Source organism: Lagenorhynchus albirostris, chromosome 12, assembly GCF_949774975.1.
Source record: "Lagenorhynchus albirostris chromosome 12, mLagAlb1.1, whole genome shotgun sequence".
Classification (NCBI taxonomy): domain Eukaryota; kingdom Metazoa; phylum Chordata; class Mammalia; order Artiodactyla; family Delphinidae; genus Lagenorhynchus; species Lagenorhynchus albirostris.
The window spans coordinates 77220062-77237797 of record NC_083106.1 but is presented as its reverse complement, the minus strand read 5'-3'; the positions used below and the strand labels follow the sequence as shown (position 1 = coordinate 77237797).

The 17736-nt window shown below is 37.3% G+C and overlaps 1 protein-coding gene across 1 annotated transcript in view; it reads right to left on the bottom strand.

Annotated features, from left to right (window-relative positions):
• Nucleotides 1-17736, bottom strand: part of COL12A1 (collagen type XII alpha 1 chain) — a 111762-nt gene that overhangs the window by 71435 nt on the left and 22591 nt on the right. The window contains exons 12-15 of the mRNA XM_060167334.1: nt 16109-16381; nt 14207-14479; nt 5598-5870; nt 449-715 (exon numbers count right to left, since the gene is read on the bottom strand). Of these exons, the coding sequence (XP_060023317.1) occupies nt 449-715; nt 5598-5870; nt 14207-14479; nt 16109-16381 (1086 nt within the window). The remainder of the gene's footprint in view (nt 1-448; nt 716-5597; nt 5871-14206; nt 14480-16108; nt 16382-17736) is intronic.

Here is a 17736-nt window from a genome sequence, read left to right as displayed (position 1 = left end):
GATGTTAAAATATTATCCATAAGCCTAGGCTTTGGGGTTTTTTTTTAGCCCCTACAATAATAAGTTGAATTCAAAATATCTAAGTGATATACATGGCAATCATCACAAACAAAATACTTCAAAATATACATTTATAAAAAGGATTAAGTCAGAAAGCACAAGCTATAATACCCAATAAAAATCAGAATAATAGAGTGCTACCCAAGTGGAAGTATAAATAGTACTCACAATTCAGAAGATTAGATTAGCATTAGAACATTAATATGTAGAATCATTTTACCAGGAACTAGATTGGTAAAAATCATATGCTAATTAGGCAACCTACCTAACTATTATAGTATAATTTATTACAGACTGCATTTTAGACATTTACAAATGAAGTAGATATATTAAAATCTCCCTTTAAAATATTACACACTTTCCCCCCAAAATTATTATGGTTTTATACCTGTTGTTCCTGAACCTTGCCTAAGCTTTCCTTCTCCTGTCTTGTAAACTGGGAGAACTGTGATGTCATACGTGGTCTGGGGCTGAAGTCGCTTTAACATTGTTGAGGTGACAGTGGGTGACACCTTGGCAACCATCTGTCTCCCGCCCACACGGGGGCGATACACAACACGGTAGTTGACAACTTTCCCAGGTGCTGGTTTCCAGGTAACTCTCATTGTGTTTTCTGTTTCTTCATCCACTTTCAAGGTTTTCGAATCATCGGATACTGTGAGATGAAAGGAAGATTACAATGTATACTCTGCTGAAAGAAAATGTTTATGTCCACTTCCCCATTTATGTGACAAAACGCTATGTGTGGTTTCTTAAATACGTACACTATTCCTTTACTTAGCATTGTGAGCTCTCCTAAGTTCAAGATGGCTTGTGAGCCTAATCTCAGTGAGGTCACAGTGAGATGTTTTCTCTTCAACCGGCTAATAACTAAAAAATGGGAATTCATATTGCAAGGATTTCATATTTGCATTCCAGAGACTTTAGTAAAGAAAACACCCATTTCTGGAGATGAGCTTTTAGAATTTTTATTATATTTCCATCTGTAAAGAATTCCTGTAGAAATTACAGTGTGCAGAATTCTAAAAATCATGAATACAGGGTCAGAAATATTCCTTGAATCTTTTCAGAAGAAAGAACAATTCATAAATGACTAGCCATAGCGACTGCAGTCAACACCATCCTTTGTGACTGCCAGGAACATGTAAGACTATCAGCGCAAAGGAACAGGAAACGGACACATAAAAATATCTCAGGGGGGGCTTCCTTGGTGGCACAGTGGTTGAGAGTCCTCCTGCCAGTGCAGGGGACACGGGTTCGTGCCCCGGTCCGGGAGGATCTCACATGCCGTGGAGCGGCTGGGCCCGTGAGCCATGGCCGCTGAGCCTGCGCGTCCGGAGCCTGTGCTCCGCAACGGGAGAGGCCACAGCAGTGAAAGGCCCGCGTACCGCAAAATAAAAAAAAAAGAAACGGCACTACAAATAATGCATATGACAGAATTATTCAAAAGGGACCTTAAAACAGCTATTATAACTGTATTCCATATGCTAATGATGGTAGAAGAAATGTTAAGCAAGTTAAGTAAACACATAAAACAAATAAGAAAGACTCAAACCAAACTTCTAGAGGTGAAAAATACAATGTCTAAGATGAAACATGCACAGGGTGGTATTAAGGGCAGATTAGAAATTGCAGGAAAAAAATTAGCGAACTTGATGACATGATAATAGAAACTATCTAAAATGAAACACAAGGGACCTCCCTGGTGGTGCAGTGGATAAGACTCCGTGCTCCCAATGCAGGGGGCCTGGCTTTGATCCCTGGTCAGGAACCTAGATCCCACATGCATGCCGCAACTAAGAGTTCATGTGCCACATCTAAGGAGCCCACGTGCTGCAACTAAGACCTGGTGCAACCAAACAAATAAATTAAATAAATAAATATTTTTTAAATAAATAAATAAAAATAAAATGAAACACAAGAAAAGAGAAAAGATTGACAAACTGAACAGCACAGCAGTGAGCTTTGTGATAACTTCAAGCAGACGAGTACATGTAGAACCAGAGTATCTGAAGAAAGTGGGGGGCAATAAATAAAATATTTGAAGAAATAATGGCCTGAATATTTTCAAATTTTATAAAACTATAAACCCACAGATCCAACAATTTCAATGAACCCGAAGCACAAGAAACATGAAAAAACTACACCAAGGCACATCATAAGCAAATTACTTAAAATCAGTATAAAAAGAAAATCTTGACAGTAGCCATATAAGCAAAAGATATGTTATGTACAGAGAGCAAAGGTAAGAATGACAAAATAGGTAAAGAAATTCAATATATGGTTATAAATTAGTTTTCTGAAAGATGCAAGTATAATTTCAACTAAGAGTATATTGGTTGCAATTTTTTAATTTTAGGGTTTAAAGAAAGTAAGAGAGGGAGGGTGGGAGGGAGGGAGACGCAAGAGGGAAGAGATATGGGAACATATGTATATGTATAACTGATTTACTTTGTTATAAAGCAGAAACTAACACACCATTGTAAAGCAATTATACCCCAATAAAGATGTTAAAAAAAAAAAAAGAAAGAAAGAGAATTCTCAGCCAATTCCATTACTTTCTGGAAATATTAAAATTTATTTAGTTAATCCTCAATTCTTTATTACTATTCTCCAGGTAAGTGAACTATTAAAAGAAAAAATATATATTTTCAAACAAAAAATGTAATGACCTTACATAGGATTTTGGAAAGAGTATGGGAAAGAATAGTACACAGAACAATCTATTTGTTACAAATGTTGAATAAATCAATGTGTGTCTAACACTTTTCTAGAAAGAGTTCTGCTAAAATATGTTTTCTGACCTCTTGTTTCCATCTCTTCAACTTTTGTTCAGTGGAAAAGGACATCTCTCCCTTACACAAATTTCTCAAACCAATTTCATACAACTCAGAATTGAGAAAAATGGACATTTAAATCTTATAAGTATTGATCTAAAAAGAAACCTATGTCCCCAAAACAGTGGGATCCCAAACTTTAAAATATTCCCAAATTTAAATATGTTAATAACAGTCAAATATTGTACTTCATACCTTGAAACGCTTCAAGGATCTCAATTGTATTCCTGATTTTTAATTGATTCTTTAAAATAGAGGAATTGAAGCTAAATAAAGTCCAACGTATCTCATCTTAGCTTTAATGGGAAACTTTGGATTTTAAGGAGGGAAAAAAAATCCTTGTTGGCTTCCCATAAGGAAAAAGCAAGATTTTTCACTCCATTCATAGGTATGCCACATGCCATAAAAAGCTGTTAATACTCCCACTCTAAGTTCTTTTCATGTTTTAGCAACTCGCACAAGATGCCTTCCAACACCCACTCTACCTCTGCTAAACCAGCTGCCATAATTGGAGGGCCAGTAGAAAGTTTCCCATCTGCTGGCTTTCTAGCCACAATTCATGGTTTTCATTGTATCAACAGTCTGCATACCATGCCTCTGAGTGTCAGGTGAAAACAGAAAATATTTCCTGAAAATATTTCCAAAATGTCTCCTTGGAAGTTTATAAGAAACTCTAAGAGCATGACCCAGGGACTCGACCCAGTTATCCACACCATTTAGGACTCATCCACCACCTGAATATGCGACGCCTGACGCAGATTTCTCAAAGTACTTTCTAAACTACCTCACTTTCCACAAAGAGAGCAAAGCAAAACACAACAACAAAATGGTAGTAGAACAAAGAAAGGTTCCTGTCTTCCATCTTACTTGCCTAGCTGTTTGAGCAGCTGGCATACCCTCTAGAAAATGTACTTTCATTGCTGCCTAGTATGCTCATAGTCAGAAAGAGGTTTTTCTGTTCACTCACCTCTAAATCAATCAATTAGCCAAGAAATAGTGAAAATTTCTTAGATGCTCAGCTTCTTAGAGATGAAAATTGATCTAGGATTTCTGCTAACATACTTGCTTTGGACGAAAACATATCCTTGGGGAGATTTTAAATCCCAAATAAATATCTGAAGATTCAATCTTTTCACAAGAAGAAATGATGGAGGAGAATCTTTGGGAAAAGTTTCCCTCTAAATATATAAATTTTGATAATTTCTCAGCCACGTGAATTGTATCTTCACTCCTACAAATAAATTTAGCTAGATGTGTCATATGTGGCCTAAGTTTACAACATGGCTTCTCTTTACAACAAGTGAATATTTACCAGAAATAGAGATGAATTTGGGCCAGCTTCTTAAACTATATCAGCCAATATATTCAGACACAAGATTTCAATCACTACCATGGAAACCAATCATGTGACTATCCGAGAAATGTGCCCTTTCCTGTATTTAAATCTCCTATCAGGAGTTTGATTTTTTAATCCAGTTAATTTTGACACAGATTTAAGCTTAGACATATCCAACTGAGTTTGCCAGTGATTTAAAAAAAAAAAAATGAATTCCTCAGAGAACTCAGACCAAAAGACTTTCATTTAAGGACAATCTAAAATCCGGATACAGGACTTCATTGAAATTGCTCATGGTGTTTCCCTCTCTCCTCCTTTGGCAGAAAAACCACTCCTTTCCTCCAATTCTTTCTAATAAAAGGAAATGCAAGAGTGCCCCAATCTTTCCCCTTTTCCTAAAATCCTCCCAAGCAATAGGAATAAACTTTTCTCCTATACATACTTAGAAATGCCCATCCTTAACAAATTACTTTTTAGGAAGGACAATTGAGAAATACCGACATGCCTCTCACTAGCCACCTGATAATAAATGATGAGAGGGTGATTCAAAATTTTTCACAAGAAAGAATATTAATGAGATTAAGGTCAATTTTAGCCTCCAGAAACCTGAGTAGACTTGACTTAGCCTCCCTAGGATTAGTCTTGGATGTATCATATCGTATCATATTGAGACAATCCTAGTCTCAGTAGCCACGTCATTCATCAACCTTCTCGAAGTAGCCAGGCACTATGCTTGGTGCTTTGCCCACTGTTATTTCATTTAATCCTCAAGACAATCTGAGGCTGCATTCTACACATTAGGAAACTGAGGCTCAAAGATGGTTCCAGAGCTTGCCCAAGGTAATATAGTTATAAATGTGCCTGAATTTTCTTTGTCTCCATAGCTTCTGATCTTTATACTAGCCGAGCTTCTTTTTTCCACGAGAAAAAAAAAAAGAGAGAGAGAGAGACTGAGAGAGAGACAAACACAGTTCACCTTTGAACAATGAAGGTTTGAACTTCAAGGGTCCACTTATACACGGATTTTTTTCACTAGCAAATGCTACAGGACTACATGATCTGAGGTTGGCTTTTTCCTGAGATGCAGAGGAAGCTCAGATAAGCAGAGCTGACTATAAACTGTACTCAGATTAACCCTCACATTGTTCAAGGGTCAACTGTGTAGGTAGTTGGAAGGGATTCAATATTTCAGACTTTGATATAATTTTAGATACAAAACAAACCTGAATTTAAACCACATTCATTAAAGGTCCTAATTTTTGAGTCCCCATTTGTCATATAAGGAAAAAATGCAAGCGGTTATGATGAGCTGATAGCTATTAGGTAGCACCAACACACTCAAACTCCCTCGGACTGTTACCTACATTCAGTTGTGGCTTCTCCACTCAAAGGTTCTCCTTCTCCGCTACTGTAAATTGCAAATACTGAAACTCTGTATTTGGTCTCTGGCTGCAAATTTTCTATGATAGTATGAATTGCATCTCCAGGAAGACTCTTCTCTCCAGCCTCAATATCATCATACATCGATTTCCAAGAGACCCTGTAACCGCGAACCATTCCTGGAGCAGACGTCCAGTAAGCGCCAATCGATGTGTCGGTGATATCTTTAGTAATCAAATGCTGAGGTGAACCACGCTCTAGAATAGAAATGAAAGGGGGATCATTTTTTAATGTCTACTATACATGTAAATACTCCTTCATCCTAGTAGACATCCTGATTTGCTGGAGTCAATTTGTCTAAAGTTGCCCATTTCTTCCTTCTAAGCTGTCTGTCCTATTCTGTCAGTGGAACAGAAGATGGGATTAAACTTTAGAATTATACCTAATTCCTGCCTATCACCCTGGCCCCCATATGTCCAATCAGATTGAAATGTCCTTCAGGACAAGAATGGCATCGAAATATGAAGAAGTACGTGCCTAAAAAACAATTCCAAAGGAAAAAAAAGCATCTAAATCCCCAAATTTTACAGTTCAGTTCTCCTTATTGTGCACAAAGATCTTTACTTCTTCACCATCATTTTTTCCTCTTATCTTATTTAAATAAGCTCAGTTTCAACATACCACTTCCAGTAACTCCCACAATCTCATATCACTTGCAAATCTTAATTCCAACAATTTTGGGGGGGGGGAGAAACTCTATTCACAAAGCTAAAAGAGCAGAAATGCAAAATTTTAATTATAGCTTAACCCTAAGGAAACTAAAACCCACCAATTCTTCTGGAAAATCTAAAAGCAATTAGTCATCAAAATAAAACACACCACTTGTTCTAGCCGATCGAAAATGCTTGCTGCTAAATTTTGGCTCTCTCATTTAAAAAAAAAAGTACAACCCAAACAGAAAAATACAGCAACCTTGACTTAATAGGAGACACAGATGTCTACCAATAAAACCCTAACTTTCCATAATTTAAATGTACGATAAATATACAGGTCACTTTATATTGGCTACCTTTACTAGGGTTTATGCCACAGTATGACATAAATATAAAACTATCTGCTTCTACAGCATACATTTTACCAGTAATTGTTGTGTATTCAAGAAAATGATATATAATGCTGCTACAAGAATGTTGAAGACTGTTATTTCGCTTGAATCAGAGCAAAAATGAATATCTTTAAAATACTCATAATTATTTAAATTTCAGTACATAAAGATAACAGTAAATGAAAAAGAAATCTTAGTGGACAAAAAACTATCATATATGGTAGATTACAGAGGGAAAAATAAATAAAATGGGAGCTGGGCATCCTACCAGACCCCAAGATGAAATGGAAAATTCTAACTCCATTATAAATAACTTCAACTGCTGACAGGACATCTCATCTCTGGAGGGAAATTAGTTACATATTTCACTGCAACCTAGAGTATTTATTTTCAAGAACATACTGACTTATTTCCCCCAGTACTTGAGGTTAATCTTCATTTGAAGGTCTTCTTTAATTGTATTTGCTACTTAAATGGTCACACATCTTTACATCTTCTCTATTTACAGGAACATAAACAAACTGTTTCTCTGGTTGTGTTGTGTTGGGTTTGGTTTGACTTGGTTGTTGGGTTTGTTTTTTTGCTTTTTACTTTGTTTTGATCATCGATAGCGCAACTACTGGTCTCTAAGTTTTAAATCTGCAGCATGTTTCCTCTGCTTGACATACACTACATCCTTTTTTCATATGTGCCTCTTCACTTAAATTTCCTAAGTTGCAGTTAGCAACAACTGTGGTGAAATAATACTTGAAAGTACTTGAAAGTGATTCTGAAACTAAGTGAGCTAACGAGCTGCATTAATAACATTCCCGAAAAGTATAAGACAAAGTTAGCTTAGAACATGGGAATTATCCTCCAAATTAACACTGCAGTAATTTACAAACAATAATTTTAGTTTCTAGTTTTCCCAAAGGTTATGCTTCTCAGCCTGTTTTTCTCCCTACTTTCTATAGCACCGAATTTGTGACATTGTTTATTTCCATGGCAACACGACATCAATCTCACAAACACAGGCTAATGATTTCACTGTGAGAAAAATAATAGGAAGGGAACTGTGGTTGAAGCAAAAATACATTCACAAAGATACTTCTGGGCTACAAACAAAAGAAGCCTAGCTCACGAGACATGTATTCCCATGGATTTTAATCAACTACGTTAACACTCTCAAGACCTGGAAAGCTAGAACAAAATATTAGTAAAACTGCAGTAAAGGCCTTTGCAAGGTTTGTCAACGTCCTGGAAAGAATCTGTAAAACCACTTCTTAAGATTCAAATAAAATATTAGCTGAAAAATATTCCTGAGTTCCAGTTAATGGCATGACAACACTAATTCAAGTGAACACTAAGTAAATTCTCAATCACAGAAAAACATCCTCAGAAAATTATAGTTTCTGCCTCGCGCATAAAGGCATTACTGGCAGGCACTGGTACTGCAACACTGCACGTTCATGACAAAGAAATATGGAACCCAAAGAAAGAAAAAAGACACCTCAAATCAGAAGCCAAGATTGAACAGATAAACTGCTTCAATGGGTTTCTTGTTATGTCAATCAGTCAATTTGATAAAAATAATCCTAAATATTAAGTTTATACTGTTGTCAAATGCATTGAAAAACAGTTTTGCTCCAAAAAGCGGGGGAGTTGGGTTTTCCAGCTGTTGCACTACACCCAAGAATCTTGAGAATAGGATGTACTCGTGACAAGTCTATTTTATCAGACCTATAACCCTTGAAGTTTTAAAAAATGGAAACTTGGCTTGGCCAAATATTAACTTACAAGAAAAGCAGCAGTTGAATTCACCCTGTGATATGACTGGCAGGCTGCCAAGTGGCCAAGCTGGTCTGGGGACCTGGTGAGCAGGCCGTCACCTCCTGGGGCCCTGGGACCCTCAGCAACACAATAATTGGACTGGACCTGATCAGATACACAGAATCACCCAGACAGCTAAAGGCTCGGCCATGCCCAGGTCGATTAAATTGGAGTACCTGGAGATGTGCCTGAGCCCTGATGCTTTCCAAAAATCCTTTCAATCTCCTCTGTGATCCCAATTCCTCCACGATCCTCTACCCTTTTCTCATTTGGGGGCTTTTATTTGGAAGTTGTTTGGTCAGTGTGGGAAGGAACCCTCACACTCGCTCTCACTCTGAAATGAGAGACAGGTGTGGTGAAATAAAGGCCGGTGTGATTAAAGCAAAGCTGGTCAAAATTGGCAGACACAGGGACGCTGTGTGGGACGGCGGGATGGTGTCTATATCGCATGGGTCTATGGCCACACACAAGTCACTCTTTCGGTAGTGGCACGTGCCCAAGGCTGACCCTCGGAGAACGGAGAAGTCGACTGAAGCCTCTCATCACACCCTTTCCATCCCATAACATGAGTGGGATGTTCACCGCTGTCTCCTCCCCTCTATCCTGCGTCAAAAGGCTCTCAATGCATGCTTCTTCTTCAAGTGTTGATCACATTTTCCTGTGAATGAGGTTTGACCCAAGGGTTACCTAGCCAGGCATTTGCTTTGGTTTAATATATTGAATTGGAGGTTTTGTCCTCAAACTATGGAACTTCGGACATCAGTAGCTACAGAAAGAGATTATTTGGCTTGGAGAGGGTTTGCGAGAGTCTCTTTTTAGTGTACCTGGGAAGGAAGAGGAAAGAGAGAGGAATAAGAAAGATGTAAGAAGACCAGTATATAGCCTCTGTCCAGCAAAGGTTACCATTCTTCAAAAGGGGAAGACATAGAAACAGTGGCAATGAGCAGAAACCAACTCCAGGAGACCTTTTTGCCACTTTGTCTCCACGTTTCCCCAAACGTGGACCCACTTCTGCACCAGCAAAGGGCTCCCCTGTTTTGAGTTCCTCTTCTCCCTTTGCCCCAAGACTTACAAATATATGTTTTATGATGTTTGGGTTTGTTCATGTTTTTTACCTAAGTGACATTGTTTTCAATAATTCAATCTCATGGTACTTGTTTTCTGCTGTTCTGAACCATATGCCTGCACTTTGCATATTACTTTTACCTCTGGGAATAGAATTTCCGGCAATCGTTTCAAACAAGTCATCTTCTGCAATGACGGCATTCCTTCATCTCTATTCCTTTGATTCCTTCTCAATAGTTCTCCTTTCTACTCTGTTCTGCCCAGTATAGTACCAGGATAGATGCAAGGAATAACAATGCTTTTCTGTCATAAATTTAAACAAACAAAATTCATCAGTTTTTGAAATTTTGATACTCAGTATTTCTGATCTGATTACAGAACATACTCACATATATTCAAAAGGCATCATTTCTGGTGCCTGCGTGCATGCATCTCTGTGCTGCTGAGACAAGTAATTAGACAGGTGCATTTCTCATGATCTGAACATCCACAAGGGGTTGATTCTACTTTTTCCACAGATGAGGCCAAAGAACTAAGGCCTCATTTAAGTAACTTTCCTACATTTCCTCAGCTCTTTTCCATTTGCTTTCTAAAAAGCAAATCATCATCCAATTCAAATATAATTATACACAAATTAGCCAATGATGATAACTGAAATATTAATCATTATGAAATGAAACTCTATTTTCACCTTATAGATTGTTCCAGCCGGCTTTCATTGAGTTTCACATACCACTTTCAAAAATAGAAGTTAAATTGAAAATGCAATGTAAACCCTCTTCTGAATCAATTTGTCTTTTCCGTTAGAGCTCAGCTCAGAGTCATCCAACTTTCCACAGCAGAATACAGAAGACCTGCTCTGGATAACGTTCATGTGGAAACACACTTGATTTACAACCAATAACTTGGAGTCACCATTCCAAAGGACAAAGTTCACTATTGATCAGTTAACTTAATTACTTTAAGCAGCACATAGTTCTATAAAACCCCTAAACAATTAAATGGACCTTCAACCTCAAAGCCCGGGTGAGATTTCTTCCATTAAGTGTCACCTCTCTGATGTAATATAGATTTTTCTCTGATAAGCCATTGATTTGCAGAAAAGAAAATATGAATTACTGTTGGTGATTGTGCTAAAGTTCCCTGGAAACATCAGAGTTGTTATACCCAGAATGTATGATTTTTCAAATTACGAGACAGCAGTAAATCTAGGATAACATAGAGGCCTTATTTAGTCCATCTTGGAGGGGCCCCATGTCACTCAACATCTTGCAGAAGAATTCCTGTGATGTGCTAAAAACCTCATTGTAACAGAACGTCAGCTTAGTTAGCTTGGTTTGATGTATAGGAAGCCATTCATGTGTAGGACACTGGAGAGTTGCTATGGCAACTGAAACAAAGGAAATTCTGAAAAAATCATCTATTCCATAGCCAAAAAACACACTCAAAAATAAACGAACTATATTATTCCAAAACTGAAATTTTCATTCACTTGTGGTAAATCTCTGAATTAAAATGGGCATTATTCATTTCGAGGTTTATAAGGGCAGGTTTGCCTCTCTGTAAACACTAACAGTGACAACCAAAAGTTCTTTCAAGACTTAAAGTTCATTTACATGTACAGCATTGTTTTAGTAATTACATTAAACCCACTTTAACAACAACAGGAGAAAGAAACAATGTTAATCAAACCTAATAGTTTGTGCTCAGATCCCTCCGAAGTTTGGATCTGAAATGGTAATGAACTCTGCCTTTGTGATTCTGTTTCATACAGTACTGGGGCCAACCATGAACTTCCCCAACGCCAATGCTAATAAATCTCTCTTCCAGGGACAGGGGAATTTTCTGATCATTGGCGACATTTCAAGAAAGCACTAGGAAACAGATTCAAGTTAGGGATGGTTGTAGACCACACTAATTGTTTTTTTTCATTCTTTTTTAATTGAATAGAATGCACTTCAGTCAATCTATACAGTTTTCAACTCACAGAATGCCCGTGCCGGCTGAGCCATGCCACTGGACGGAAGAAACATTCCTTCAAGGTCTGCTCTAACCACCTCCTCTCCCCAGAGAAAAACAGATTAGAAAAACAGCAACCCTCAAAAGCAGTTGCCTGGCTCTGTTTCTGGGCTTTCCATTCCCTGCATTTACCATCATATCCTATTCCTGTATATGGTATGTGGATTTGGCTAGGTTAATATAATAAAATGAAATAGAATAACCAGGGGCAAAAACCTTCTATTATTTTCACTTAGTCACAACTATGCTTTCACATATTCCTCAAGTTTACCACACATGGTGCAATGAGATAAATATGTTAATAAAATCAGGCTGGTAGCAATTTCTCTAATCCTTCACTACAGTAAAGAGCTTTGGTGTCAATGGAAAAAAATCTACTCTTACAATTTAGTTATGAATTAACTATATTTTTAAAGGGAACTTGCACATCATCTAGCTTTCCTCCTTCTCAGGGAATGGGAAGCAGTAATTTTTTAATTTATTTTACTACCTGTGCATCTCCCGTCGAGATTATTTCTGATCAGATACATGTGTGTGCACACTCACACATGCATACAAGTTGTTAGATTTTCTATACCACATGCGCAAAGGCATAAAATTATAAACAGTTTAGCTATACACCTGGCCTAGAAAAATCATCACCCAGTAGTATATGTTTGCTGTTAAGTTAAAATGTGCATCTTACCTTCTAAAAATGGGTAATACGTTATTCTTAGTAAAGATGCCTTAATCTTTAGAATCAAGATTTTTGACTGAATATAAATATATTTTTAAAGTAAGAAATGCAGAATTTGAGCAGGTTAAAAGGTACAAGCAGAAGTAAAACTATTACATTATTTCTAAGATATCCTTTATAAGGGAGAAATGTTCGCAAATATAAACTCCAACTATTCTATAAAAATGAAAGCTCAAAAGTTGATCCTTAAAAAATCCTATGAATAATCTACGTTGAAAGCCTGTAGAAAGCACATGAGAAAGAGAACTTCAAAGGTCAAAAGAAAAGGACAATCTTCTCAGAAATTCTGAATGTTGCCCCAGATATGAAGATCACATGCTTTTGTTGTTTGGACTATGTCTCCGTAATTAAGGCAATTTCCATTCCTTTCATTATTTTCAAAACTTTAGAGTAACCAATCAATATCTTTGAAATACTTACAAAAGCTGTATTTTTAGATATCAGTTCTAAAGCGAATGTTGTTTCCCCTTGATGAATTTCATATACGTGGGGTATTTTATTTAGAGTTGCCAAAGCGTTTCACTTACATTCTCCCATTTGATCTCCACAGTAAGTCTGGGAGGAAGGGGGAACAGTGGCCATCCCCTCTTTATAGATGGGTAAACTGAGGCTCAGCAGGGTTAAGGGATTATTTCAAAGTCACATGGCAAGGTAGCCAAACCAGGACTCTTCTGATAATCGGTACTTTACACACTGATATTTAATCTTTCGTTTAAATCCTCTTCTAATAATAAATCTCACAGAGTAGTGGACTTAAACTCTTGATGACTATTAGAGATAGAATTTTGATTAGACTGTTTTTGTCTGTCTGTTCTTATTTCTTGACTAAGTCTTGACGTTTTAATCAAAAGTGCCTCTTGTAGGCCTCGTCCCTGTCAATCATAACATATACAGTCCTCCAAGCTCCTGGATCCACTAAATTTGATGGACATTTTGCGTAATATCACTGTGATCTCACATTACAAAAGATACTTCGGATTTCTTTTCTTCCTACAATTATTTTAAATAAGTCATAGAAAAGATGGTGATAACAAAAGGAAAGCTATACCTGATCTCCCATTTAGGCCCCCAACTATGGAACTGAGTCATCATTGTAACCATCCACGGATAATTCTTTCTAACACTACAATCTATTCTCATTGTGGTTAAGTTACATTTGTATCTTCTCTCACACAGGACTTGCTTTGTGGTTGTGGCGAGTCAAATCTAAGCTGCCATTGTAGTTCAAAAGAGCCTAAGAAATATGCAGGCCTCTGAAAATGAACTCCAGAGAACCAAGGAAACAGCTCCGGTCTCGATGGTTCTCACTAAGTACTGCATTAACTTTGAACTTCTAACACTGAACTGAACTTTAGAGATCATTTAGAAAACAAATAAACAGTAACTTGGATTCTCACATTTTTCAAGCTATTATGAATGCTTATATGCATGGTGCATGAAAAGAGGCTGAGAGTCAAAAAAGGTTTCCGCCTGCTCCTGGGTGATGACAGCAGCTGTGTTACCTTGGGCAATCCAAACCCTCTTCCTCCGCAAATGTTTCCCAAGGCCCCTTCCCACCCAAGTGTCACACACCTATTCTCCATTTAACCAGCCCATGGCACTGCAGACACATTTCTACGGCCTTACCATGCGCTCAGCTCCCCAATACACTTCTCCCCAACCAAGTTTAATTGTTTCAGTAGCTTACATTCTACGTCTCTGAATAAGAGGCAGTTTTATGACTACTTATTTTTCAATACAAATTCCTTTAAGGAAAAGGATCGCACACTCCCAGATTTCATTCTCTGAAAACATTTTAAGGTCCCTAAATGCGATCGCAAGCAAGCTCAGGGATTTCTATACAATATGACAGTAATTACCTTCAAGCGTTGCCCCTTCTCCAAAGAGGGCATCTCCAGCCCCGGACGCATACAAGGCTGTCACAGATAAGGCATACTGTGTCCCTTCGTTTAATCCTCTCAGGACAGTATTGGCTGTGTCTCCCTTCACAGTGACCTCTTGAGTCTCGCCTCCTGCCACGGGGGTGTATGTGACGAGATACCGTTTCACTTTTCCTGGTGCCCCAGTCCAAGATAATTTCATAGTTGATGTCGTAGGGTCAGAAACTCTTAAATCTCTTGGGTTCCCTCTAACTTCATTAAAAAATAACAACAACATTAAAACTCATTATTTAATAAAATGACTTAAAATACACTTTGTTGCTTTATATATATATGTATAAAATCAAATTTATATCCTAGGTGAGATTATGGCTATCGTAACTATTGACTAGCCAGCAAAGTTTAAGCATCTCTAAATTGGTCCCTATGTGTCAGTAGAAACAAAGCAAAAGCCATCTAACTCCTCTTCTGTATTTACACATTCTAAGGTCTTTCATGTTGGAATCTTTCATGTAAAAACTTCAATGTTTTCTCTAAAAGTGGAACAAGGCACTATAAAATGTATACGTGCTGATTAGTATCACAATGGAGATTTTAACTCTGCTAAGAAATTATCAATAAAAAGGTTTGTTAGCATAATGCTATGAACGTCTAAATGTGATGGCCATGAAATACACCAATGTGATAAAAATGATAAATGATAAAAATAATGCCGTCCCTAGAAAAAAATATATGAGAGGAAACAGCCCAAGCGAGGTCAAGTCTTGGATAAAACTCAAGGGCTGCCCATCTCTTTGCAACTATGTTTGGCTTTTCATGCCTTTCCTGGTAGAGTGGCCATGTGGTCTCTGAAGGGTCTCAAGGCACCCAAGTCTATGACTCTCCCCACCAGGCACACATCTCCAGCCACTTTAACTCCAGAAAATAGAAAGATGAAGCATCATTGGGTCTTTTTCTGGTGCCTGGCACAAAGAGCCCTAGGTCCCCAACTGGAAAGAGGGAAAGAGAAGTGACTTCCCAGAGGGAAGAGAGGAGGAAGAAAGCAGGTGGAAAGAGAAAGTGTCTCTGTGGGAGAGGCTAATTAGCTAGGCTGCACCAGGAGGGAAGTAGTGACGCAGGCCCAGCTAGAACGTGACTGTCTGCACAAGGGCAAGAAAGTCCACAAACTCAGATTCACCACTTATGAGCAACATGACTCTGAGCTATTATTTAGTTCCCTTGGCCTCAATTTTTTTTGTAGAACTAGGATAAAAAAGTAACAACTTCATGGATTCTATGCAGGGATTAAATGAGATAATATATGAAAAGCTCTTTGTACAGAACCTGATACAAATAGTTGCTTAATAACTTCATTATTGCTAATGTGTAGTTATTATTATTTTTAAAAAACTTTACAGATAAGGAATAAAATGAAAATTAACAGTGTATTAATTTTCCTCAATGAAACCACACATTACATATTAATAATTTGCAACTAATATCAGAATCTATCCTAGGAGCCTAACCATTCCATTTAAATAAAAACATGTTAATACTCTTAAATATTCCTGAAGAAACGATATGTAATCCCTCTCAATGGTACATAACGGTTTGATTTTTAATCCCTAGTCATCCTTCAGTTTATATTCGAATATTTAATAATATTATTTTAAAAGAATATTTGGACCATCTCATAGCATTCAGGTTCTTTTGACACCAATAAATGCTGTCATGAGTAAGTCAAACATTTGAGTAAGTCAAGTCTAATAGGACTACCATCGAAGATACTCAGATAAGTGAGACAAAGTGTCTCATGGCTCATAGCATCTGCATAGTTGTCCAAAGCTGCTCCTACAGTCTAAGATTTCAGTTGTTACCAAATGATGAGCATATTTCCTCTACCTTCTTCAGTGGCTGCATTTCCAGTCAACGGAGAGCCAGATCCTGAGAAATATTCAGGAATTACAGATACTTCATATTTTGTGTCTGGAGTCAGGTTCTCCAGCGTTCTCCTCCTCTGATTGGCTGGGCTGGTAACCTCTTTGCTTTCTCCACCAGCAACTGGTCTATAGATAATTCGATACCTCAAGACTCTCCCCGGAGCCTGAGTCCAGGTAATTTTAAAGCTATCTGTAGTCTCATCTGTCACCTTTAGGTTTCGAGGTGCTCCTTTTACTGAAATTCAAAAAATAATAAGTTGACTGATTTTATGTGAAAAATAAAACACTAGTTTTTGATCACTAAATTATAGCATTTCTCTCAGCAAATCCATGAGCAGTTTTTTGACAAACATCCTGGTTCCTGCATGCATTTAGCCAGATATTAACTAGATTCTGAAAGAGCAAACACTCCACGATACCCAGAAAGAAAAGAAGTACTGTCAACTTTTTAATCAAATAAAGAGGTATATAACAGTAAACTTTTAATATCATAAATACTCTATTAAATTGTAAATTAATGTTGACATAAAATTCAAAAATAAAAACAATCTGTTTCTTCAAACATAAGTAACAAGGCTTTCACTCTTACCAGATTTTCTCAGAAAAGTAGGAAGATAATACCTAACACCCAGGTCTACCACATTTACCCACTTGAACAAACTCTCTTATCCAATCAGTCCCACAATTCATTTTCTTATCTGCACAGTCATTTGCCTTGAGAATAATTAGACCATACATGTGTTACACCAAATACACTGTAGGCACCTAATGAAGGCTAGTTGAATCTAAATCCCGAGGTTAAACTACAATGTAAGTAACATCCACACACTCAGTCTTAAATGAAATTTTCGTTAAGCCCACATGAGAACATCATTTGATTTTGTGGTTTAATGACCTTTTTGTTTAAGAAGCAAATTGTTCATATGGACAACACAGTCAGGAGAGGTGAACTAAATCTACTGGGGTAAAACCACAGTGCAATATATCTGCATGCACCTCACATACAATTAGAAGTTTATCTAAATGTCCAACACATCCATAGACCACTCCAGGGAAAAAGGAGTTGTGTATCTCAAGAAAAGAAAGAAATGGCAGGTGGCAGACTTACATCCATGATTCATTTAATATGGCAAGGAAAAAGACTAAATTAGTCAAAACAAAACTGATGGATTTGAATACTGGCTCTGAAATTTAATTAATGTGTAATTTTGAGTCTCAGATTACCCAACAGTAAAAATGTGACTATCTGTAGGGTTACTGAGGCAGTTAAATGAGACAAGCCATGGAAACAATTATCATTGTTTGGAAACAATTATCACATCAATTATCAGTACCTGACACATGGCAGAAGCTCAATAAGTGCTAGTTTAATAAAGGTGTTGAATCAGACACTTCCTCATTGACAAAAGAAAATCTAAATCTCAGATTTCAGTACAGGCAGCAGAATTGGAAAGGTATTACCAAATTCTATTGTAGTAGCCCAATGACCAAAAACTAGAGTGTAAACGAATACAGTTGGCTCTATTCAAAACCCCTTTAGACTTCAATTTCTTCTTGAGGCATAGTTCCATCCCCATCCCAAAGTGCTGA